Source organism: Panthera tigris, chromosome A2 (genome assembly GCF_018350195.1).
Source record: "Panthera tigris isolate Pti1 chromosome A2, P.tigris_Pti1_mat1.1, whole genome shotgun sequence".
NCBI lineage: Eukaryota > Metazoa > Chordata > Mammalia > Carnivora > Felidae > Panthera > Panthera tigris.
Window position 1 is genome coordinate 73,867,409 of NC_056661.1, and position 25,626 is coordinate 73,893,034.

The window sequence follows — 25,626 nt, forward strand, 5'->3', positions numbered from 1 at the left end:
GACTTGTTTTCTTAAAAAAAAAAATAGTATAGTCCACCTACTCACCTACTCAACTGCTCCCCAACCCCGCCCTAACACAAGGTAGGGTATAAAGGGATGTTAATTTAAAGATCAGAATACCAGGACTGTACCCTCGTGGGGACAATCAGCTCTTACAGCCGGGGCTTCTTCCTCTCTGCTGTGACACTTCACATTATTTCAATCCATGCCCCAGTTGTAGAGCCATGTTGGCAAAGAGATTTTTCTAAAGGTTTTTCCTCTTTGCTTAGGGCCAAAGATTTTGTCCTCTGACCTTTTGATTCCCGTTCTGCATCTAATCAATGTCAGGTCACCACAAGTAAAACTAAAATGAGGTTAAGTGGAAACGAAAAACAAAAGCAAAAACCCCAACGAGCAACAAAGCCCCAAGCCTGCCCAGCCAAGTTGTAAACGACTCACCATTTTGAAGTCGTACAATAGCTGGGATAAGAGAATGTTTCTCGTTTACCTCCCCACTCACCGTCCCCACCCCACCCCCCTCCATTTGTTTGGTGCCTGATTTGTTTCTAGTAGCAGCAGGGAGGTCAGAGCAAGCCAAGAAAATGAATGGAATCAGCCTCCTGCCGGGCCGCCTGGAGCGGGCGGGTGTTACGGATCAGCGTAAAGCCAGCTCCCTTTCCCGGGCCGGGCCGATGTAACTCACTGGAGTGGCAAATTACATCAGACCTACAGCTGTAACCCGACATTATGATTAATTTGATCAGTAATTTCTCCTGTTTTTCATTTTAATCGGTGTGACTATTCTACTGTGGCAGGTCTTTCAGATCTAATTAAGATAAATTTCCGAGTAAAAGACTTGGCAGACTTTCCGAGTCAAATCCGGGCATCAAGTGTGAGGACCTGAAGCCCCAGTCAATCACCTTCGGGGAGGGCCGGGCGCTGCACCCGGCAATCAGCCATTCACACTTAAGCAAATTCATAATCTCCGGCACTGCTTAGTCATTCTCTCGGAAATGTCCCAGGCAGAAAAGGCAAGAAAGGAAAACCCCAGACAATGTCATTTCTGCCCCTGTGCTCACACTTTGCTGATCTGTCCAAACTACACGGATAACCCTATAAGTGGACACTTTACAGAATCCCTGAGTGGGTGTTTCTAAAAAAATTTTTTTTAAATACATGCCTGTGTGTATATATAACCAATAAACACAACTATACATACACGCAAGTATGGAGCACACATACATGTAACTTTGAAGATTAAAAAAATTTTTTTAACGTTTGTTGTTGACAGAGTGTGAGCTAGGGAGAGTTAGAGAGAGAGGGAGACACAGAATCCGAAGCAGGCTCCAGGCTCTGAGCTGTCAGTACAGAGCCCAACGCAGGGCTTGAGCTCATGGACCCGGAGATCATGACCTAAGCAGAAGTTGGACTCTTAACTGACTGAACCACCCAGGCGCCCCATGAAGATTTAAAGTCTACATCACAGCTTTTTTGCAGCGGGCACCGCAAGCGATGGGCATCTCTCAGGACAACTGGCCTGAGTGCCACAAGATGGGGTTGAGAGAAAGCCCCGCCACAAGGAGCAGAAGTATGAGCTGGGAAGCCCCCCCCCCCCAATAAGATTGTCCCCCTTCTCCCCACCGGCATACACACAGTCTGCATTCAGGGAGGCAATAAGAAGTCCCCTGGCTTGAGGCTGGGTGTGGGGGACTTACTTCTCCAGGGGCTCTGAATGTTGTACATGCAAAACAAGCATTACTGAGGTTGTCTATGACGCATCCAACAATGAACTGGTCTACACAAAGACCCGGGCAAAGAACTGGATCGTGCTCATCGACAGCACACGGTACCGACAGTGGGATGAGTCCCACTATGCACTGCCCCTGGGCCGCAAGAAGGGGGCCAAGCTGACTCCCTAGGAGGAAGAGATTTTACAAGAAACGATCAAAGAAAATTCAGAAGAAATATGATGACAGGAAAAAGAATGCCCAAATCAGCATCTTCTGGAGGTCCAGTCCCAGCAGGGCAAGCTGCTCCCATGCATGGCTTCAAGACCAGGCCAGCATGGCCAAGCAGATGGCTCTGTGCTAGGGGGCAAGGAGCTAGAGTTCTGAGGAAAATCAAGGCCAGAAAGGCAAACGAATCTTCCTCCCTCCTATCTTCGGTCATGGAATAAAGGTGTTCATTGTTCAAAAAAAAAAAAAAAAAGTTACATAATACACATAGAGTCCAACCCTTTAATGCAAACACACATCCATCCACATATTGGACTTGGGTTGACGGGGGTTAAGACCTTATTTTCCCAATTTGTTTTCTTTTAGGTCAATCCATGATGGATCCTAAGCCTGGTGACTGATATGGGTACAAGTTCTGTTGGGTTTCTCCTGTCCTTTGAAGATGAAGATGTGAATGAGATTACTTTTTCCTAAAGCCTTATGATCATAAAGACCTGCCTGTCCAATCTGTTACAGGCAGACATTAGGCGAGTGTTAAGGATTTGCCTGGGTTACTGGGTCTACACACCCACTTACCTACGGGATACACGAAACAACATGCCAAGAACCTTAAAGGGGTGGATGTTCTTGAAGACATTCGTTGCATTTTATATAGAATACATTGCTGCACAATGATGGCACCAATCCCAATTATCACAAAGCAAATTCTCCATTCGAACAGGAATGGCCACTTTGAATTTTTTTTTTTTTAACATTTATTTATTTTTGAGACAGAGAGAGACAGAGCATGAACGGGGGAGGGGCAGAGAGAGAGGGAGACACAGAATTGGAAGCAGGCTCCAGGCTCTGAGCCATCGGCACAGAGCCCGATGCGGGGCTCGAACCCACAGACCGCGAGATCATGACCTGAGCCGAAGTCGGACGCTTAACCGACTGAGCCTCCCAGGCGCCCCAGAGAGAGAGAGAATCTTAAGCAGGCTCCACAGTCAGCGTGGAGCCCGATGTGGGGCTCAATCCCCCGACCCTGGGATCATGGCTTGAGCCAAAATCAAGAGTTGGATGCTCAAGCAACTGAGCCACCCAGGTGCCCCTGCGAATGTCATTTTGTAGCCAGCTCTCACACTTCTGATAAAGACGGCAGAGGACTTCTACAAACCACACTAGGATCTTCCGGCAGGTAAAAAGAATGACATTCTAATTCTGTATGGACTCTACACTTGGAGGATGATTTTGCTACCGTTTTATGTGTATCTCGGCTTTTGCTCCTGAAAAAGCGTCTTGAAATGATGGTGTAAGAGAAGACTCCCCCCGCCCCCCCACACACAACGGAAGCAGACAGTGTCAACTGTGCTTCCATGGCTGTACAACAGACAATGGAAACACAGGAAGGAGTGATCTTCATAGTCACATAGCCAGGCGATGTTGGGCCTAAAACCTGGAACGACACTCCCTGACTTCTCTGATTTCTCAGTGGTCACAGACCATTCAATCTCTTTGAGTTTCAGTTGGGTACAAACAGTTCCACGAAACTGGTATATTTACCAAATAAAGAGAAGAATGTATGGCCCCATCCTCCCCTGTAACTGCAGAGTTTCTGGTTCTTGAGCAATGATAAGACTGAAACTTAAATCAGGAGCTACAAGAAAGACCAGACAGGGGACAGTGAGAGTCTTTCTTCCAACTGTGCAATTTACCTCCGTTTTCATCTGCAAGGAAGAAATCGTTCCGTGATTTAAATGAGATCTCTTTAAACAGAGGAAAATCCCATAATGAAAAAAAGACTAAAAAGAGGCAGATTTAGCACAGTAGACAAGGTGTTATGGCAGATAGACCTTGGTTTGCATCGTGCCTCTTAGAGGTCCTTACCTGTAACTTTCTGACCCATGAAGTGAGCTATTGGGACATCTAAGGTTTGTTGAGCTTTGGACCATACCTGGAAGCTCATTAGAAATGCAGAATCTGGAGTCGGCTTTCTACCCCAGAGCTCCTGAATTGGAGTGTAAATTTATCAAGATCCCAGGGGGCTTCATATGCAAATAAAAGCTTGAGAAGCCCAGGTATAGACTGGATAAGACGCCATCTGGCATCAGACTGGGCATCTCATAAACTCTTATTTGCAGAGGGCGTTAAAAGATTATTTATTTCTCCTATTCTATGTTGAGTGTCAGAGGTGAATCACAAGGTGTGAGATTTTTCTGCAAATACTGGCTAATGACCCACCTTCAGAGTCTGGAAGAGGTTCCAGTGGATAACAAAGTACATTTATGGTTGTTTTCATTTCCTGGTGGGCTGTGAATCTGGGGAGGGGGAGGGCAGAAGTCACACCAGCTCAATCTTTTTAGAAACGAAGACCTAGTTTTATTATATTGTAGAATAAAAGTTAGCACCACTCCTGCAACCAACACTGCATGTAAAAAGCGTTTTGTATAAATAAGAGGTAGGAATTTGCTCTTTTAGAAATGAATAATTGTGAGCCTATTTACAAGACAATAGGTAGTTATCCTCAACCCTGGCTCCACATTGGAACCACTTGGACAGCTTTAAAAAATGATGATAACCGTGACCCGCCCCACTAGAGTCCAATCTGAATCTTTGGGTGGGACCTCGGCCTTGGGATTTAAAAAGAAACTCTGCAGGTAATCCCAATGTGCAGTTGACGGTGAGAACCCTTGCCGTTGAGTTTGTAAAATGTTTTCCTAAAAAAAGAACGCAAAGAGTTGATCAAAACGCAAAGAACTGAACAAAATGCAGTGTGGGCACGGCCGCAGCTGTTTGGAGAGGATGTGGCTTGGGTGAGCCAAGAAGAGGGAGGGAGGTCAGACAAGGCAGTGGGATAATGGGCCTCTGTGGCCCAGAAAATATTTGATTACATGGAGGCCTGCCTTTCTGGTATGAAGATACCTACTTTATCACTTAAGGATGTTCAGTAGCAATGAAAATGGTATGCAGATTGTGCCTTGAAGATGCTTAAAATGTATTCACTGAGCTATTTATACTCAGGGAGCTTGGAAAATACCCCATTTTTGCTTTCTGCCTCTAATAACTGTCTGCCTTGTCCAGGTTGTTTCCAAGGACCATTTGGTTTTAGCTCAAGATTGGTCAAATTCTTTCCATGGGGTGCAGAATGCCGGACGTGGTAATTACTGTAAGGACTGTTAATTTTTAGAACCTCCGACATACAAGATTATTTTCCCCCTGATTTACAACATACAAGTTTCCAAGACAACCAGACTCAGGGGAGTTTTCCTTGGGGGAAGTGAGAGGGTTTCTCTGAAATCTTCTCCTCTCTGAACCCTTCAGTGTTGCTTTGTTCTCTTTAAATGCCACATTCATAACCTCACAATGCAATGACACAGAGCTCAACTCGGGAAAGAGCGGCCAGCCTCAGGGAGGATATGGAGCCCAGCTGAGAAAAGAAGGAGATCCCTGACTTTACTTCTCTTTTATGACAGTGAAGTATCTTCTGGTGTAGAAAACTAAGTGGTGGCTGGCGCCAGGCTGATCCCAGTCAAACGACAGTTCAGACGAAATGTGTTGGGCTGGAAAGTTGCATTGATCAGAGCCCAACTGGGCCTTCAAATGACAGCCACTAGTTCCTAGAAGAGAGCTGTCAGCATCTACCTGCAGGGCACTCCCCCACCACTGTGGGGTTCATCCGTGGCCTCACAGGCATCCCCACTGAGTGGCCAAGGACTCGGAATTGTCCTTTCAATGGACAGCCACTCCAAAGAGCACCTGAAGCTTTGCCACGTGGATTCCTCTTACACACGAAAGAAAATTCTCTGGAACTGCCATTCTCAACATGGCGCCTTTCTCTGTCTTGTCTCTGTACTGAAGCCAGAATGCCCAATTTAGTTCTCGACAGTGGAGGATGAAGGAGAAAGAAAACACCAGTGCCTCTGAGGTATGCTCACTCTCTCTCTCTTTAAAATAGGAAATGAGAAAAGAGCCGGGGGAAACAAACCATAAGAGATTCTTAAAGATAGAGAACAAACTGAGGGTTGATGGAGGGAGGTGGGTGGGGGATGGGCTAGATGGGTGATGGGTATTAAGGAGGGCATTTGTCATGATGAGCACTGGGTGTTGTATGTAAGTGATGAATCACTGAATTCTACTCTTGAAACCAATATTGCACTGTATGTCAACTAGCTAGAATTTAAAAAAAAAATTGAGGGGCGCCTGGGTGGCTCAGTTGGTTAAAGCATCTGACTTCGGCTCAGGTCATGATCTTATGGTTCATGAATTCGAGCCCCATGTCAGGCTCTGTGCTGACAGCTTTGGATTCTATGTCTTTCTAACCCTCCCCCACTCCTGCTCTGTGTCTCTCTGTCTCTCAAAAATAAATAATAAACATTAAAATAAACAAACAACAATTTGAAAAGAACAACGAGAAAGAAAGAAAGAAAGAAAGAAAGAAAGAAAGAAAGAAAGAAAGAAAGAAAGAAAGAAAGGAAGGAAGGAAGGAAGGAAGGAAGGAAGGAAGGAAGGAAGAGAACGAGCCAGGATGGGAGCATTACTACTGAGAGAATGTCCCACAGACAGAGAGTTTCGGAATCTGGTGCTCTAGAGGCCTTACACCTGGCTTGCCATACAGATTTCAGACTGGCTTCACCTGTTTGGATTCCAACCACTCTTAAAATGCAGAGGCTGAGAATGAAGTCGTCAGGGTACTGACCACTGGAAACTTCTCAGTCAAGAGCCAGGAGGGCGGGAGTGTGGTGAGGAGGGTGCATATCCTCTCTGTCCTGTTGATTCCGTGGTGTTGCCAGGGGCCATGGGGGCCAGAGGTACCCTGTCACTTCTCTGTGCCCTGGTACGGGGAGGCACAGTTCCAGGTGCAGTGATGTGTGAACAGGAGAAAGAATGGGCAGTGAAGAAGATGAAGAGGGGAGGCCCAGCTAAAGGAGAAGCCCCCAAGACCTCAGCTGCCATGAGGGGCAAGCCAGCCAGACCTTCCCTTCATTTTTTGACCCAGGTGGTTTTTCTCATTGCCAACTGTAAGGACCATCCTTGCTTTCAGCTTTCCCTGCTCTTGCTTTGCTTTTGAGTGTTTTCTCCCCTCTTTCCCCATTTTTCTGTAATTTCTTTTCTCTACTGTCCAGTCCATGGGATTTGGTCTGTGGATTTTTGCAAGATGTTCCTTGCATAAGGAAATGCAAGGTTAATTTAGTTGTGCGGACGCTGTATTAAGTTAGAGAAGGGAGCCATAGAGCAGTGGTTGCTGAGGGATTTTCCATGGGATATTAATTTGTGTTATGTGAAAAAAAAAGGTTCAGTGGTTACGTAAGTTTGAGAATTTCTTGGTTAGATAATGTTGACTAGACATCTCTACTGTGGGATGTATTTTAACTTTCAGTGTCCTGCTATTCATTGAGAAGTATTTAGGACTGGCATACGGTATGGTCCCTATCTATCTATCTATCTATCTGACCTACCATGAAATCTATTTTCAATGCAATTTCTTTGGCCTGGTGTTTTATGAAAGGCACTTCGGGAAATGTTGCCTTCAAAAATGTTGGCAGCCAAATAAGGAAATGAGAATATATAGCTCAACAACGACCCAAACGAACATTGCAGAGGCAGAACAATATAAACGGAGAATGCTCTGAAGTCTGACAGTAATGGTGAGGAAGTTCCTTCAGCTTTCTGACAGTCTCTTTGCCCTGCATTTGAACGAAGATAATTTTTGCCTCTTCTGGGCTATTGTGAGGAGGAAATGAGAGGCTGAAGTACTCAGAGAGTATAAGATACACGGATACAGTCGATAAATGATAATCGTCATTCCATGAGACCAAAGCATGAAATCATGTCTCTAAAATGCACTTTGTAAATTTCCAAACATACTGCATATATTGGTCACATACTATCAGGAGTCTTTCTTGAGTGTTGTGTATGTGTTGTGGGTTATGTTATTGTACATACATAGCTCTTTCTTTCTGTGTAATCCAAACCACCTTATTTGTATTATTTCATAAATAGAATGTGGAGCCAGAAAAGACTTTAAGATCATCTAATACAAATTTTTCATATAGTAAGTGACACAACTGAGTCCCAGAGATTAGGTGATTGTGCAAGGTCACGCAGCCAGTTAGTGGCAGAACCGGGATCACCAAGATTCTTCCTGTTCACCCACACACTGAAACCCACAACTTCGGGAATTTAGAAGGAAAAAAAAAAGTTTTGGTTCCTAATAACATTGATGGAGAATCTGAGGTTCTGCGGGTTGAAGTGAGAATTCTTTAAGATTACACAAGCACTTTGCTACAGTTCTCTTTCTTCCTGCTCCCCTGCATGCAGGCTTGCCCTTGCTGCAGGTGTCCCCGCTTCCCTCTGCTGTGTCCCCCTCCTCAGAAGTCCCCCTCACCTCTCTGACTCAACTCTGCAAAACTTGTGTGTAATTATGAGCCTCATTCTAGCTTCTGTGGCTTTTTCTGTAGTGTACAGTGTGCAATGTTATTGTGTACATGTGCACTTTTATATTCCTGTGACTATTTGCTTTCTGTTCAACTTTGAGTGGGTCTGTTGAGTCTCCTGTTTCCCTTGGATGATAATGTCTGTAGACAAAAAAGGAAGAAAGGCAGGCAGGATTCTGGTATTTTTTGAGTGCCAGCTAACTGTCAGGAAGTGAATTAGATCCTCTCATGGAAACCATCTCATTTAGTCCCCATATCATCCCTCCAGCCAATGAGGAAATCGATGGGCTGACCTCACCCAAGTGCTCAGCAGAGCCAGCATTTATTCAAGTTCAAGTCTGTTTGCTTCTAAAGACCATGCTCTCTCTATGGCCCCACATTGCTCTGCAGACCTTTCCTGGGGCTACCATGCACACCACAGGTGCTTGATAAATGTTTGCAGATAATGACAGAAGTGCTTTCTTTACAACCCAGAGAACCTTCACTTGCAGGTCTATCCTGTGGAAGTCAATTTAAAAGCCCGTGGAAAATGTATCCCAAACCTGTGGGAAATGAATTGGGGCTAAAATATGAGGAATAACGCTTGATCATGCAAGCCCAAGAATACTGCATTAACACAAATACCAGCTGTTATTTTGCTCATTCAGAGCGAAGTGCCAGCCAGCACATTCGGCACGTCTCAAATTGCCACTAAAGCCTGCATCTATGCACATGGAGGCAAAATTCTTTCATAACTATTCTGAACTAGACTTTGAGATTCACTTATGAGTCACATCCGACAGAGGGTGATGCGACTGGACGTTGTGTGTGGCTCCAGTCTCACTGCTGAGCGCAGGGCAGACAAGCCTCAGATCTGCCCACTGTCATGATCGGAGAGGCGCTGCTTTCCTTGGGGGGAGTTACGGCTTGCCACGTTCAAATGCAGCAATAATCTCCCCACCCCGCTTTGAGTCTGGCACCCTTCCTATCTGTCGCTACTTGACGTGAGCTTCCATAGTCAGTGGGGTGAACACGCTGCCTGCTTTGTTAAGCCCTTTTCTACATGATTTGACTAATCTACCCAGCAGTAACAGAAATGGTAAATCTAGACAATGACAAAGAAGCACTGCAGTATATAAGTATATTCTTGGTAAACTAATTTTCCCCCTGCCACTCTCAAAGCAATATAAACTTTGTTGTTCCTCCCGGATCTCGAATGCTTGTAATAAATTCTTTGAAATGTCAGTAATGTTGAACTGAGGTTTTGTTTTTTTTTTTTTTTTTTAAGGAGATTTTCTTTCTTTCATAAAAGGAAAAATTGTCCCTTGCAGAGAATGTGGATAAGTATGTTTTGTTTATTTTATTCAGTGCTGAGTACGGTTGGGTAAAGGGACTCCCATTTCCCACCCAAACTCTTGCTGAATGGATGAACGATGCATGGAACCCTCAATTTACCAGACGATGGGATACACAGAAATAAATTCGTACTGTTTCATATCTGCGGTATAATCAACAGCTGCTTAACATACTTATAACACACAAAGCCTTTCCGTCAGTATGTTGTATTTAATCTCCATGATAATTCTCTGGGTTTAGATGGGTTTTGTCCTCCATAATAATTAATTTTCTTTCGGTTCTTTAGCCTGAGAGGAAGTCTTATGCACAACTGTGTGGACTCTTCCCATTTTTGAAAGGTCCTCACAGCCTGAGTTGCTCTAGGAGGATGCTGCCTACACCGTGATATTTCCACCATTTTTACCAAACTTACTGGATTTCATAAAACCATAAATCAGTTGGGTGAAAAATGTCAGCCAAACCAATTATTGACTGTCAACACTTTTCAATTCAATCACAATGATCGGTTTATTAGATCCATGCATACGCAGTTTGGTAAGCCCCAATCCACTGTAAAACACACGCTTGCTTTTGGATTGTGCAAAATTTGATGCCATTTTCAAGTTCAACTAGAAAACGGCATCCAAGACCTGAATGGAATTTACAGTGGACAGAATGCCACCAGCCTTGGAAAATATCTGCCAGCTCAACCCAAACGGTGAGGGTTAAAGTTGAGGGATGTGAGACACTCAGCTCAGGCACAACGTTTAAGGATTTGCTTCAAAACACAGTAATCAAGATGAATAACGTGATATTAAGAATTTTTTTAACTTATTTTTTTTTTTACTTGTTTATTTTTGAGAGAGAGACAGAGACACAGTGTGAGTGGGGGAGGGGCAGAGAGGGAAGCCAACACTGAATCTGAATCAGGCTCCAGGCTTGGAGTGGCAGCATAGAGCCTGACACAGGGCTCGAACTCATGAACTGCGAGATCATGACCCGAGCTGAGGTTGAGGTTGGATGCTCCACTGACTGAGCCACCCAGGCGCCCCTAATGTGATATTTTAAAAGAATCAAAACGAATGTGGAAAATTCATGATCCACAAAATCAGCATTACTGACTTTTTCCTCTTGCCTCAGACTCCAATACGACTCGAGACTGTTACTGATCCTGTATCTAAAAAATTGATGTTCAGTTCATCTTGGATTTGGGCATTCATTTTGATTTTTTGAAACACTGCACTAAAATATTATCTATCTTGACAATTGCCTTTTGGGGGGCGGCTTGAATCTTGCATCTGAGTGCCTCCCTTGCCTCACCCTAGTCTTGGTCCAGGTTAGGAGAATTCTACAGTGATTCAGCCCCGTGTAGGCGCAAAGATGTCTGAGTTCTTTTAGAATCACCAAGGCCACAAAGGGATTATGAGGTGAATGTGCCTGCAAAGGGTAGCAGAATATGCCACCCCCAAACGTGTCACTTCGGCATGAGGATTATTTCAAGCCGAAGGCAACTAAAAACAGGTAGATATAAGAAAAGCTCTCTGACATTCCCTATTTGCCAAAAGCAGGGCATAAATGTGTAAAGACGTGCCCCGCCCCTCCCTCTCTACCGGGAATGATGGCAGTTGATGACTGGGAACAACCAGAGAGCCTTTTCAGCAATTGAGGAATCTGTATAACAGATCTTGCTGAAACCAGCCCATACCGCTGGGCAATTCCTCACATATTTGCTTTCTCACAACTTGCCATCCCTGGAACTTCCATGTCCTTCTCCTTTGTCTTGTCCCTTCTCTACGAATGTGTTGTTCTTTTGTGAAAACGCTACCCACCGCTACGTAAACCCCAGTTCTAACCACCCCCTTTGAGTTGCACATCACTGAGTGCTCCCAAGGGTGACGCCCATGCTAATAAGCTCCTGTTTGGTTTTCTCCTGTGAGTCTGTCGTTTGTGAGTCTAGTTTATGGGCCCAGACTGAGAACCTGGGATGAGCAGAGAGGACAAAGATTGTTTCTGTCCCCTGCACTGGTATGGGTCACCCAACCCAGTTTCAGAGGTTTGTGATATAAAACTGCAAATAGAATAGAAGGAGCTCAAGAGAGTGTCTAATTTTACCCCCTCGCTTTATAGATGAAAAAACTTAGACTCACAAAGTTTTAACTCATTCCAGGTTAAATGAAGACTAACTGCTGGCGAGAAAGGAGGTTGGCCCAGGGTGCTGAGCCCCTCTCCCTCCATCCCTCCCTCCCTCCCTTTTCCTTCCTTCCTTCCTTCCTTCCTTCCTTCCTTCCTTCCTTCCTTCCTTCCCTCCTCCCTCTCTTTCTTTCTTTCTTTCTTTCTTTCTTTCTTTCTTTCTTCTTCCTTCCTTCCTTTTTCTTCCTTCCTTCTTTTCTTTTTTTCTTTTTTCTTTCTTTCTCTTCCTTCCTTCCTTTCTTTTTTAAAGTTTTTATTTTAATTCCAGTTAGTTAACATGCAGTGTTACATTGAGCCTTTTTATAGGAAGAAGCCATTGGAGATCAATTTGCTTTCAAAGGATGAAAGTCATGTGCCTCTAACTGCTTCTCAAGGGGTTGGGCTCTTTGGTGATAATATACCACCCTCTATCACTCACACACTTTGGAACTTAGTGTTGAAAGTTTTGTGGGAAAACGTCCCTCATGAGAAGATCAGGAGGCTGTGTCCACTGCATAGCAGAGGTGGAATGGATGCAGTTTTACTCCTGGGTGCCTGAGTGGTAACAAGACCTTTCCCTTAGCAAATGCACGTGGTCGAGAGCAATTTTATACTATCTCTCGAGCAACTTCACCTCTGAGGAGGTGACCATGCCCCTCATTCCTCAACAAGCATAGATAACTTTCCCTCCCCTAACTGCTTCCATGGATTTCTCTCTCCCTCTGTTATTTATTAAAATGTGCAATACAACAAGAAAGGGAAAAGATTATCCTGCCTCCTGCCATGCAAGACGACATGCAGAAGGCCAAGGTTAAATGCAGCATTTGGTTTCGTAAGCTCCTCTAATGCATAGGTGTGGAAAAGCAATCTGGGACCACAGTTTACAGCGGTGACTCTCTGAGGATAAAAACTTGACTTTAATTTGGACTCTCTGGCTAAGATAAAATCTGCTTCTGCTATCATTATCCCACTTATGTGTGTCCCCACTTTCTTTCCACTCTGCCACCCAGCTGAGTGGGAAGAAATTAACCTGACCTTGAAGAATACTCACAGAATCTTCAGGACCACCGAGTTTTCAATAGCCAATACTATTCTACAGGCCTACCAACATTTCCATAGACTCCCAGGCCTGAAAAGGATCTTAAAAATTATATAGACCACACATTTAACAGACAAGGAAAACGCAGTCCAAAGAGCTAATGTGACTTGTCCAAAGTTGTCAGCTAGTTGGAGGAGGGTCAGAACGAGAGTAAGACCTCAAACCCTGGAGCCCCCCTATTCCCATGGCACTGTGACGAGGCTCCAACCACATCCGGCTTATCTCCAGATCACTGACGAAAGGGCATGCGCGCATCAGGGCTTTTACACAACGTTTAGAATTTCCCTAGTGCAAATACAGACTCCCAAGGAACGGTCTCCAGAAAAGCCATCTCAAAGGTCACAGAAAGGAGGTATTTCACCATTCTTATGCTTACAGGGTCTTTATCCAGATCAAAATTATATGTTGAAATTAAAACCGTACATTGTTTTTTCTACCTAGGAATGATGAGACCCTATATTTTCCTCCCCAAAGTTGCTTCCATTTATGTTTCTGATCTGCTCCTGCCCAACCCATTCTGTATGTCTAGTTTCAGCTTCTGGCACAGCCCGGGGCCAATGGGTTAGGGCAAAGGTAAGAAGTATGGATTGATATTTATCCTGGAACCTAAGGATTAAATTCAACTCATAGGTGTGTTTTGTAAACCCAAGTCTGCTTTTCTTATTTATCCTGAGAAGTATAAATTCTCTCCTCATCCTTCCTGAGAATGAATTTGTGGGTGGGTAGCTCTCGAGTGCTCATGGAGATTCCAAAGACAGCCCTCCAGGGGCCAGCTCTGGTACCCACGCTGGACACCCAGCTCCCCTATAACCCTGAGCAACCAAAAATTAGTGCTCTGAAGTGACAATACTCAAGACTCCTATCTGTCTTGAAGCAACAACCTGGTTTTGTAAATGCAGTCAATTTCATGGAATTGAGTAAAAGGGTGGAAAACTTATATTGCAATAGTAGAGCAAAACTCGACCAGAACTATTTGGAGAGTTTCAGTCTAGAGTGATACAGCCTGCCAGCTCTCTTCACTTTTTTTTTTTTTTTTAATTTTCATCTCGAGAAATGACCTCACCCAACTAGACTGACACAAGCCACTTACATTTATTATATTTTTCTGAAGATGTGACAGCCTCTGTACACTTGTAGAAATAATTATTATTCTCCGAAGTTGTTTTTTAAACCTTCTGAATTCCTGGTTTTCCCTGACAACCTAAGTTGCCTAGTTCTAAACTGCTCTCTCACAAGCAGAGTTTGAACAATGTAAAAGGACAAAGCCCACATGAAAACAAAGAATTGTAAAATAGAATTTAAAATGTCATATCTGATTTTAGTTGATCTTTGTTCTTTTAATCATCTTCAGACAAAAACACTTTACTCTGGTGCATAAAGATCATTACCTTTGAGAGTTAAATATCTTTGCAGTTCCTCTTAAAGTTTTCTTTTTAGAAAGTTCAAACATTTCATGTTCCACAAACTCAAAAACCCCTCAGTTAGTGTAGAAAGAAAACAGTATTTCAAAACCATGGAATTCTTCATTTTCTTTACACATGCCTATAGTAAAGGGGGGAAAAACCTTTTTCTTCTTAAAAATTAGTTCTCTATCTACTTGGCAATATTTTAAAATGTTTTACTATATCATTCCTTCAGTGGTCATGCATTAGATCCACAGAAGTTAAGAGTATTACCTTACCAATGTATTTGTTAAGTTTATGAGTTAAAACCCCAATAGGAAAGGGGCGCCTGGGTGGCTCAGTTGGTTGAGCGTCTGACTTCGGCTTAGGTCATGATCTCACAGCTGGTGGGTTTGTCGGGCTCTGTGCTGACAGCTTGGAGCCTGGAGCCTGCTTCGGATTCTGCGTCTCCCTCTTGCTCTGTCCCTAACCCACACACATTCTGTCTCCATCTCTCTCAAAAATAAATACACATTAAAAAAAATTTTTTTTAAACCCTAATAACAAAAAAGAATATTCTCTCAAGGTTGTAAAGAAAGAAATGTGACTCTCAGCCTTCATTTCTTGCAAAAACAACACAAAACGCAACAGGTCCCCTGGATTTTCATAGGAAACCATTGAATGACTTCTGGAAGTTCTCCTGTTGGAATTTATTTCCATGAGGCTGATCGGTCACCTCATCCACAAGTCCTATCAACAGCCATTCAAATGGATTGTCTACATCTGACTTTCAGTGGCCAATAGAGATTTATAAGATATTGACACTGTTCAGAAAAGACTGATGTCCACAGAGCTCAAAGTGTCGCTCTACTGTAAGGAACACTGGACTGGATACAACAACTGGGGACTGAGCTAAGTAACTTCATCCCTCAGAGCAGCACAAGTTCTTTTCGTTGGTAATTTCTCCTATTTGGGTGCCTCACACAGAGGAAGTGTTTAATCATATGGTGTGTAGGTCCATCTAATTTAACTGCTCCTAAAAAGCATTAAACTCATTCTCTGGAATAATAGAGTTGAATTCCAAATGCTAAAAACATTAGGATGGCTGCAATCATGCATCTTGTAAGTTTGATTGTACCTATTTTCTCCGTAGGTGCCAAGTGCACACTTTAGATTTTTATAGCCTGCGTTCATGGCAGTCCCAGGTCAAAGGCATTATGTTGTCTCGCACTTGTAAGATTTAAAAAAAATACACATTCAAACCCGACTCAAAAGAACGTTCACTTTCCAAGCAACAACGACCCAAGTGCCGGGGAAAATGCAATTACTCATCTTACCTAAATGGTTTCATTTCCAGGAAAACTTGGGGCCACAATTGAGAATTCAAGTTCATAGCAACAAAGTTAGGGGACAACAAACAAAATCAGTTCTCAAATGCTAAGTTTAAATCCACTGGCCTCTCTGTGTGTCAAGCTAGTGTGGCCTTGCATACTTTGCTGTTGAGGACCTGGGGACTCATGGCTATTGTCCTTAGGTAGGGGAGGGTCGCCTGCTCCAGAATTAAGGAGGGGGTTGAGTTGGCATTTGAAATGAGTGTATGGGCTGCTCACTTTGTTGGACTTTGTCACTGTATCACCAATGCACTAAATCATCTGTCATCTCACTGGGGAAAACATCACTATGTAAGTCAAAACCTGGGCTATTAATTTCTGGATCTGAGGTGTTGACACCACAGTCATTATATTCTGAAGCTAATTTATTTTAGAGGAATCTAAGTTAAGAATGGCTTTCTGAACTTTAAAGTTCTGTATTCCTGAATGATGGTCGATTAAGGATAAGCTCTGGTAGTTAGCCTGAATATCTATTTTTGATGCCCTGGGCCTCAAGGTAAAAAAAGTCAATGTATAGAAGCTTTATTACTTTATAAAGATGCAGATTTGTTGAGGCTGTTTGCATAATTTTAGAGAATTGTTAGTCTGTGGTTGGAATGGTTGGAATCTGGGACACAGACCAGGGGCTGAATTTCTTTACCCTCCTAACCCCAGAGAGTCTTTAGAAAAATAGAAACAAAAGAGCACAAAGTACTTAAGGTAAGACACTGTTGTATTCATAATATAGAGAAATAACCACCATGCCTCATGGACAGGAGATGCAGTTCTCCACGGGGCTACAAAACTGTGCTGGTAATAATTTTAATTGGATGCTATCTTTGCTGCCTTCAGAAAGTATCATAAAATGGAATTATTACAGGCTACAAGTGCACTTACAGTGCCGGCCTCTCACAGGAGGAAACAGAACACATTTATCCATTGGAGGGCAACATCAATGGGCTTCTATTTGTTTCCTTTACATGCATCCCCAGCCGCCTGCTATTTGCTTCCTCTTCCCTACGTCTAGGAGATCAATTCGAATTAGGTGCTGCAGACCTGGGTGCTAAGTCTGACCGGCCCTCGGCCTGGGGGTGGGGGGCGGCGGGGGGACGGCGCGACCCGGAGGACAGGTCCCCCGGAGCTCACGGGGCGGGGCGGGGAGCATACCTGCAGAGGATTGGGTGGCGTGAGCGGCGACGGAAGGCCATGTCCCGGAGACTGGCTGGCTTTCTGAGGGGGGCTCGCGCTCTGCTGAGTCGGAGACGGTTGGTTCTGGCTCGGGGGGTGGGGGTGGGGCTGAGGCTGCTGCTGGGGCTGAGCTGGCGGAGCCGGCGGCTGCTGGGAGGCGGGAGGCGGCTGCTGGGGCGGGGCGGGCTGGGGCTGCGGCTGCGGGGGCTGCGGGGGCGCCTGCGGGCCGGGCGGCGGGTGCTGGCCGGCGGGCGGCGGCGGCGGCGGCGGCTGGAGCTGCTGGAGCTGCTGGAGCTGCTGGAGCTGGGAGTTCAGGGATGAGGTAGCTACAAGGAGAGAAAGGGAACGTGCAGGTGAAACACACTCGGCCGCGTCCCGCTGTGTCCCCGACCGCTTGCTCCGCGCGAGCTCGGAGTTGGCTCTCTCGCCCTCATCGCTCCGGTGCCGACCGGGGTTGTGGGGCGCCGGGAGGGAAGAGTCACTTCCTAGGGAAATTGTAAACTTTGGGGAGGACCAGCGTGTCACCCGTCCGGCGTTACTCTGCAGGGTACCGTGCAGTGCCAGCCGAGGGTGCCCCAGCGATGGGACTAACGTTTCCCTGCCTTCTCTCGCTCTTCCTTCCCGCACTGGCTTGGGAAAGACAACGCTTTCAAGAGTTGCTTTCGAGTGTAAAAGTTCAACCCGTTTACTTCTTTCGGCAAATGCTCAACCCAACGGAAACTAAGTTGTTTGTCACCTCCTTTTGATCAGCAGTGCCGTCGGTGGTGTCGTTGGCACCCGCTACTTCAGACATGTTAGTTTCAAGTTTGTACAGTTTTGGTTTTTTTTAAATTTTAAGATGGTACATGCTTCTCAGCTTTGCAGAGATAAAAGCCTGAGTGGGAATATTTTGCCTGCTGATCAAACAGACAGGGCTCCCTTACCCCCACCCCCAAACTGGAAGGCTTAGAGAGCAGGCTACTGTGAACTCTGCAGTGGTTACTGGACACATTAGCACCTCAAAACCAGGCCAGGGACTGAGAGAATGATATCATCTTTTCAAGATTCCCTTGTTCTTTGAAAAGTAGGAGTTGGTGGGCCCAGCTTCTTAACGCTGAGCGCAGTAAATTTGTTCTCATATGCCCATCTGGCTCTGAACGATTTCTGCAGCAGGAAGACAGGTTGGCCAAAGAATGATCTAGAGAAAATTACTGCGACAAGTTCACCTCCTTCTTTGCCTGAATCTCAGTCTAAAAGCTTTCCAACAAGCCTACAAATAAATATAAGGGTCGATGTTGAACCCATTGGCCTTGGCTGCAATGTCTTCCTGCTTCTCCCCTACCTAGAATTAGTCAAGATTTTCAACATTAATAACTCCTCTTTGTATGCTAACTAGTTTGGATATAAATTTAAAAAATAGAATTAAAATAAATAAATAAATAAATACTCCTCTTTGTCACATTAAACTAGTTCCTATTTTTAAAGAAATGCTCTTTAAAAAAAAAAAAATCTTGTGGTTCCATAAAGTGCCGTATTGCACACCTGCCTTCACACAACAAATATGTTCTTGGGATGTCTGTGTACATTGATTCGTATGTTGAGGACACCTAGAGAACTTTGTAAGAAAACCAAGCAGTGACTATTTTTGTAAATTTCAGAGTCATTTCGTTAGGCTTACTGAACATCAGCTAGGCACAAGTACTGTGCCAATATGTAGGACTCAAGGAGCCAATCCTGCCTTCACGGAGTTCATCATCTATTTATTGCAGATCAGATTAACTCATAGGAAACAATCAGGTTTGGGGGTAATTTTACAGAGTCCTGCTAATGGTAGACCAAAATGACCCAGAGAATCAGGACAGGGAGTTTTCTTTGGGTTAGAGAGGCCAGGACAGTGTTCACAGAGGGTGCCGAAGGAGAGCAAGGACGGTTCAAGAGAGTGAGGGTCATTCCTCGAAAGGAAGGAAGAGAGGATATTACAGAATGTGAGAAGCGCCCAGATGGCACCGCCTGGCTTAGGTGATATTTCTGAAGGACAACGTGGAGAATGGACTGCCGGTACACAGGCTCTGGGAAGTTTGGGATGACTTTAGAGCTCAGGGAGGGTGGAGAGCCTATCTTTTGAAAGTGATGGAAAGACAGATCACTCCCAATTAGCCTCCGGTGTAAGTCAGATTTTAAATATATAATCGGGGGTGCCTGGGTGGCTCGTCGGTTAAGCGTCCGACTTCGGCTCAGGTCATGATCTTACAGTCTGTGGGTTCGAGCCCCGCATCGGGCTCTGTGCTGACAGCTCAGAGCCTGGAGCCTGCTTCCGATTCTGTGTCTCCCTCTCTCTCTGGCCCTCCCCTGCTCATGTTCTGTCTCTCTCTGTCGCAAAAATAAAAACATTAAAAAAAATTAAAAAAATATATATATAATCGGATTTGTTTATTTTTATTTCTTTTTTTAAAATCAGGTTTGTTTAAAGCCAGGCACACACGTATTGGTGAAACGGTAGTTTGACGGCTCCCAGGGGCACCAAATACCAATCTGTGCTCTCAGACACCACGTAGAGCTTCCACATTGGACCAGTTGGGATGGCAAGTTTTCACCGGGTTGCTGAATTACTCTAGGTCTGTTCAACCACTCAGTCCATTGTGTGCCCTGCCTTGCATGTGAGTCCAGAGTGCTCTGGGACTCCAAAGGTAGAGATGGTGTGTATGAAAGAGGGCTGGAAAATACCCAGTCAGTGGGAACTCTCTGAACCTTCTGCCCAATTTTGCTGCAAACCCAAAAATGCTCTAAAAAATTAAGTCTCTCTAGAAAAAAATACCCAGTCATCCCATTTACTGGAACTTTAAGGGAATGGTCTGGTTTCACCACCCGCCCATTCCTATCGTACAAAATCACATTTTATTGACAGTTTGGGAGCCCAGCTCAATTCTGACCTCCCAGGATCTTCGGCAATCTGGAAGGTCCTGGAGGAGTGGGATTTGATCTCTCTTGGTAGAGTTACAGATCTGGGGAATCTGATTGCATCTGGCCTCCTGCCCGATTCAAATCAAGCCCGTCCTGATTTCTTTCAGGTGGGGGGGCACACATGTCAGCGCCTATTTTCATGGTTGACTTAAATACCATACTGTTTCATTTTGGTTAGAAAAGCATTTATCTAAATCAGCATTTAGAAGCAGGGTAGACTGGGGAATATTGGCAGACAGATATTGGCAGATGGGGAGGTGCAGCAGACCCTAACCTACTAATGAGACACGGGTCCAAACGTGTCTTCGTTCCTTTATGTTGCTATGTTCACATTGCTTGGTTCTTTCCTTCCCATAACCTGCAGCTTGTCTGGAAAGGCATTAAGTTAACCTCCACAAAACCTCTTCGAGGTTTTTACATAAGCTAATTTGGCATTGGTAGGCAAAAAATGATGGATAATAAACTATGTCCAGGCGTGTACTGGATGCAAAGAAAAGCATGAGGGGTTTATACAAGAATGCAACGCTGGTCTAAACAGCAAAGCCACCTACATAACACTGTGTAAAACGAAAGTGAAAAAAAAAAAGCAGTAAAGCACGGAGCCTCTAAAACAGCTCATTGTATAAAGCGTACTGAGATACACACACAAGATAGGAAGGTTCAAAGACATTTAACTATAGAGAATGTTTGTGGATTAAATGATAATTGTTGAGTGTGAACTCTGACCCTATGCATGGAAGATTAAAGATTGTTACTTTCTGGGGGCGCCTGGGTAGCTCAGTTAGTTAAGCATCCGACTTTGGCTCCGGTCATTGTTCTCACTGTTTGTGAGTTCGAGCCCTGCCTGGGGCTCTGTACTGACAGCTCGGAGCCTGGAGCCTGCTTCAGATTCTGTGTCTCCCTCTCTCTCTCTGCCCCTCCCCCACTTGTTCTCTCTCAGTCTCTCTCTCTCTCAAAAGTAAATAAATAAATTTTTAAAAATGATACTTTCTTCCCTGGTATTTACCTCCTTTTATGATTGTTTCCCCCCTGTCTGGTTACTATACACTACGTAGACCAACAGTAAATGTAAAATTTAACTACAATATCAGTCGCTATGAAGGAAAAAAAGAGATGCATAGAAATTGACATTACATTCACTTAACATTTTTCTTAAACTTACACTTTTAAAAAAGAAACCCCAAACAAAATTCCAGCCAACTCTGAATTTCCTAGAGAGAACACTGCGGCGAAACCAGTGGCTCGAAACCTCCCCAATAAATAATTTAATATGACAAAGGAGTAACCAGGAATCTTTCATTTCTCCATTTGTTCCGTTTCCATACGTCAGCTGTAAATTAGAAAAACTTTCTTCTTTTGAATCTTTGTTAGAGGTTTCCTCAGGAAAGCACATACATAACAAAGCCACACGCCCCTAGAGGTATTGGAATTTCATTGGCTGGGATTTACATAAGGCTACTTCCAAGGCAGGGACATGGAAAAGTGAAAGCATCGGGCATATGTGCACATGAAGGGCAAGTCCATGAAAGATTCTGGAGAAATACAGATGTGTCTTATACCTCCAAGGTATTTGAAACACCGTAAGACCACAGAAAGCAAAATGGCACTCGCGTATCAGAGGAAGTGCTAACTTTTGTTAACACAAAGTATAACATCATGTTAATCTAATCACTCTGTGGGGGGATCTCAACCTCAGCATTTCCTTGCACTTTTCAGGCTCAGGCATATATGGGCATGGCTGGCACACTGGCAGTTTGGGTTTGACAGCGTGCTGGGAAGGGGGACAAGCTAAGTCTGCTTATGTATCTCTGGGCCTGTCTGGGAACTTGGAGTAGCCTCATAGCAATACATTGACAGAGGATAGAGGATATAGGCCAAGGAGAAGGAGCCGGGTGAAGGCTTCTCCCCAGAATCCTGGGGCGTCTGGGTGGCTCAGTCTGTTAAGCAGGTTAAGCGTCTGACTTCGGCTCAGGTCATGATCTCACGGTTCCTGGGTTCAAGCCCTGCATAGGGCTCTGTGCTGACAGGTCAGATCCTGGAGCCTAGAACCTGCTTCAGGTTCTGTGTCTCCCTCTCCCTCTGCCCCTCCCCTGCTCGTGCTCTGTCTCTCTCTGTCTCTCAAAAGTAAATGAACATTAAAAAAAATTTAAAAACATAAAGTGCCCCGGAATCCTGAGAAAAGCATAATGGTAATGGCTATTCAAATTCATCCTTAGTCCCATTCCCTGGTGCAAGCCTGTTCCTAGGCAGAGAGAAAGGGCACCAAGTAAAAACAAAGAGGGCAATGTATGAGGCTAAGTGCAAGGAGCCAGATGCCAAAAGCTATATACTGTATAATTCCATTTATATGAAATGTGCGGAATAGGCGAATCCATAGTCACAGAAAGCACATTAGTGATTGCAGAGGCTGGGGGTGGGGGCTGGGGAGTAACTCCTGGCAGGTATGGGTTTTCTGGGTAGGGTGTTTAAAAAGTTCTGGAAGTAGATAGTGGTGGTTGGACATCACAAAGGTACTTAAAGCCACTGAATTGTACACCTTAAAATGGTTCAAATGACAAATTTTATGCTATGTGTATTTTACCACAATAATAATAATAATAATAATAATAATAATAATAATTGCTGTTTCTCCATATTCACACACTGGGAGCCAAACTATACTGTCTCGGGATGCCATAGGCTAGGAAGGCAAGCCTTCTCTACTCTGCATGGCTTTGCAGCTCTGAGGGCTCAGGTCAGCCACCAGTGAGGGTTGTGCCTGGCGAAGCAGAGGGAGGGACACGGGCAGGACCGCAGGATGCCAGGTGGCCAAGAGAGGAAAACGCCATGCCCACCGCACGGGCACGGGTCTGACAGCGCAGAACAGGATCGCTATCAAAGTGAGCCACGGGCTTGCTCCTGAGCTCTGGCGAGATACTCCTCCAGAAATGCCAGAGAAAAGTATTCTTCCAAGTGGAAGGTGGACACTCTGTGTGAGCAGGTGGAGACCAGTGATGCAGTTTGGGTTCAAAATAAGACAGTGCTTCATAGTTTGGGAAGTACTTAAATTTACTATGAATGACTTAGCTTTTCAAGACAACCACGTGGATAGATGATACCATTGCCATGCTGTACATGTTGAACTTGGGCTCAGAAGTTCACACAGCTTGACCTTTCCAAGTTTACCTAGCAAGTGAGTGTTATGGATGGCTCAGTCTTAGGTGCGCGTCTTCCAAGCCCTGAACATAAGAGAATCAGCTGTATGGATGGGCCAATCTATTTCCTCCTGAGGGCTGGAACAAAGGTAACTGCACACTCACACAGGGAGGGATGCCCTCTGAGGCTTTGCTCTTGAGAAGAGCTGGTCCAGGCACCTGGCTACAGAAGCTAATTTGGAAGTGTCTGCTCCATGATGAATCGTTCAGCTCCTGGGAAAGCGTGTACAGTTGTACCTCTGTCCTGCTGCAGGCAAAAAATTTTTGAAAGCCTGCTGATAGGAAATGTACATGTGTGTTTGAGGATAAAGATGCTAATTTGAGGGCAAGACATGGGTTGTTATAAGGAACAGAGACATGGGGTTGCAGGAAGGGAAGTGAAAAATCTGAGCAGAAGGGAGGTGGGGACGGGCCACACAGCAATTTATTTGTGTCACAAGTTTGCCATCATGGTAAGAGAATATCTCGTCTACACTTAGACATCAGGCAGAAGCTATACTGGGCTCAGCTTGGTGACATTTTAAGTATCTGAGTAGGAGAACAGCTTATATTGTCCATAGAACTCTGTGACACCCTTGTCTCTAGAGCATTTTTGGTGACAGGAAGAGTTCTTTCTCTGGATGGATTTGTCCTTAACCAGGAACAGCGACTCCCAAATCGGTTCAGTCTTACACATCACTGGGCTTGCGGGCCACCAAAAAGAAAACTCATGCTTCCTGATGTAGCTCTTGCTTTCCTAACTCTGTATCTGTCTGTCTATCTACCTATCTATCTATCTATCTATCTATCATCTATTTATTGTGTGTGTGTGAGAGAGAGAGAGAGAGAGAGAGAGAGAGAATCCCAAGCAGGCTCCATAGTATCATTGTGGAGCCTGATGTGGGGCTCAAACTCATGAACCATGAGATCATGAGCTGAACGAAAACCAAGAGTCAGACACTTCACCTACTGAGCCATCCAGGCACCCCCTCCCCCCACCCCAATGCTGTAATTATTGTTCACTTGTGTTGCCCACTAAAATCCCCAGGAGAAGAAAAAAGAATGGAATCTAGAACAACCCAACCAGAGGAAGTTGAGTTGGTAAACCTGGATTTCTGCTTCCTCCTGTGCCCCAAGAAATAACATCCAAGGTAGCTGAAGCAAGTGTGCAGATCAGGAACCCTTTGGTTCCCTCATTAAGGGCATTTCCAGCCTGCACTGGTGGACAGGAGCTTTGCAAAGTGGATGGAAAAAACAGTGTGTCGGGAACGGAGGACTCTGGAAAACCTGCAGAAGGTGAGAACTTTTGGGGGAAATTTGCTTTTATTTTTGGCAATAGTGTTAAAAGGAAACAAGATCCATTCTGCTTCAAAGATTATGATGTGTAACCACCTCACGTGTGGCCATGGTTATAGTTCCAGAAATATCTTTAATCTGTCATTTGTTTCTCTTGCATGTAAGGCAGAGATCTCAGCATCTGTTGGGGTATCAGGAGAAAACAAAGAGAAAAAAAATTCTCCCAATGAAAAATCCCTACAAATTACTGGGTATTGCTGAACTACAGGAACTTCTTCCTTACCAAGCTGGTTTTTGCCCACTCTGGCAGCTTACCTCCAATTGTGGACAAAATCACCTGGGGACCTTGTTAGAAAAGTGGATTCCAGAGAGTAGGACAAAATCTGCATTCTAAAACATCACCCAGGGAGGGGATCAGGGGCCATCGCCCCTGGGGCTCCCAGCATCCCAGACAGGAGGGGGGAGTTCTTCTCTTGGCCTTCAACTGGAGCACCTCATTCTCCTATCTCCATAATTTTGAGAATGTGTTTTTCTGAAGAACGAATCCGTTCTTCCACCAGCAAAGGCATACCGAAACAAAATCGCTATTTGGAAAAAAAAACAAAAAAACAAAAAACAAAAAACAGAAAACAGACACCTGGGAATCTTTCAGTATCTTTAGCACATTCTTTTAGATATGAGGGCAATTTGCCACCCATTACTGCATTTGTTGACATTTTGGGGAGCACTCTTGTTGAAGTGTTTTCACAAGTATTAAGTGTGAGACTGCAATGTTAGCTTTTAGACGGCCCATTAAACAAGGAAGAGGAAAAGCAAAGAAGTACCCAGAGTAAAGCAAAGAGAAGCAGCAGCAGGGGCCATCGCAAAGGACTGGGACTCAGAGGTGGCAAGGCCGACTGGAATTTCCAGTGGGATTTGTGGAGACCCTACTGTGAGCAGCTGATCTCCTTCCATCTCCTCCTGCAGAATGGCCCACAGCTAGGCCAACCTAAACTCTCTGGAAAAATCAGGGGAAGGCTCTCCTCTAAAGAAATTGAAAAACTTGTCTGGGGAAGAATTAGGATGTCCAATGTGGATGTGGGCACCCCAAAGCAAAGTCCTCTTTGCTAAAAAAGCTAGTCAGTTCCCAATCTCACCCCAACACACTGAGCTCTTAATACCCTTCCAAGCCCTTAGGAAGTCATTCCAGCTTCCTACCGTGTGCCAACCAAGTTGAAAGAAAAGAGGCTTACATCCCAATACTTCCCCCATGGAATTGCAGAACACCAAAGATAAAGATTGTTGAACAACTTAAAAGATTTCAGAGACAAATAAGAGGCCATCTGCAAAGCAACATAAGTCAAACTGG

The 25,626-nt window shown here is 44.6% G+C and overlaps 1 protein-coding gene and 1 pseudogene across 3 annotated transcripts in view; one reads left to right on the forward strand and one right to left on the reverse strand.

Annotated features, from left to right (window-relative positions):
* Positions 1–25,626, reverse strand: part of POU6F2 (POU class 6 homeobox 2) — a 460,222-nt gene that overhangs the window by 105,482 nt on the left and 329,114 nt on the right. For all 3 annotated transcript variants that reach the window (XM_042963900.1, XM_042963892.1, XM_042963895.1), the window contains one exon: positions 16,849–17,195. In XM_042963900.1, coding sequence (XP_042819834.1) covers positions 16,849–17,195 — 347 coding nt within the window. The remainder of the gene's footprint in view (positions 1–16,848; positions 17,196–25,626) is intronic.
* Positions 1,492–2,093, forward strand: LOC102971752 (annotated as a pseudogene).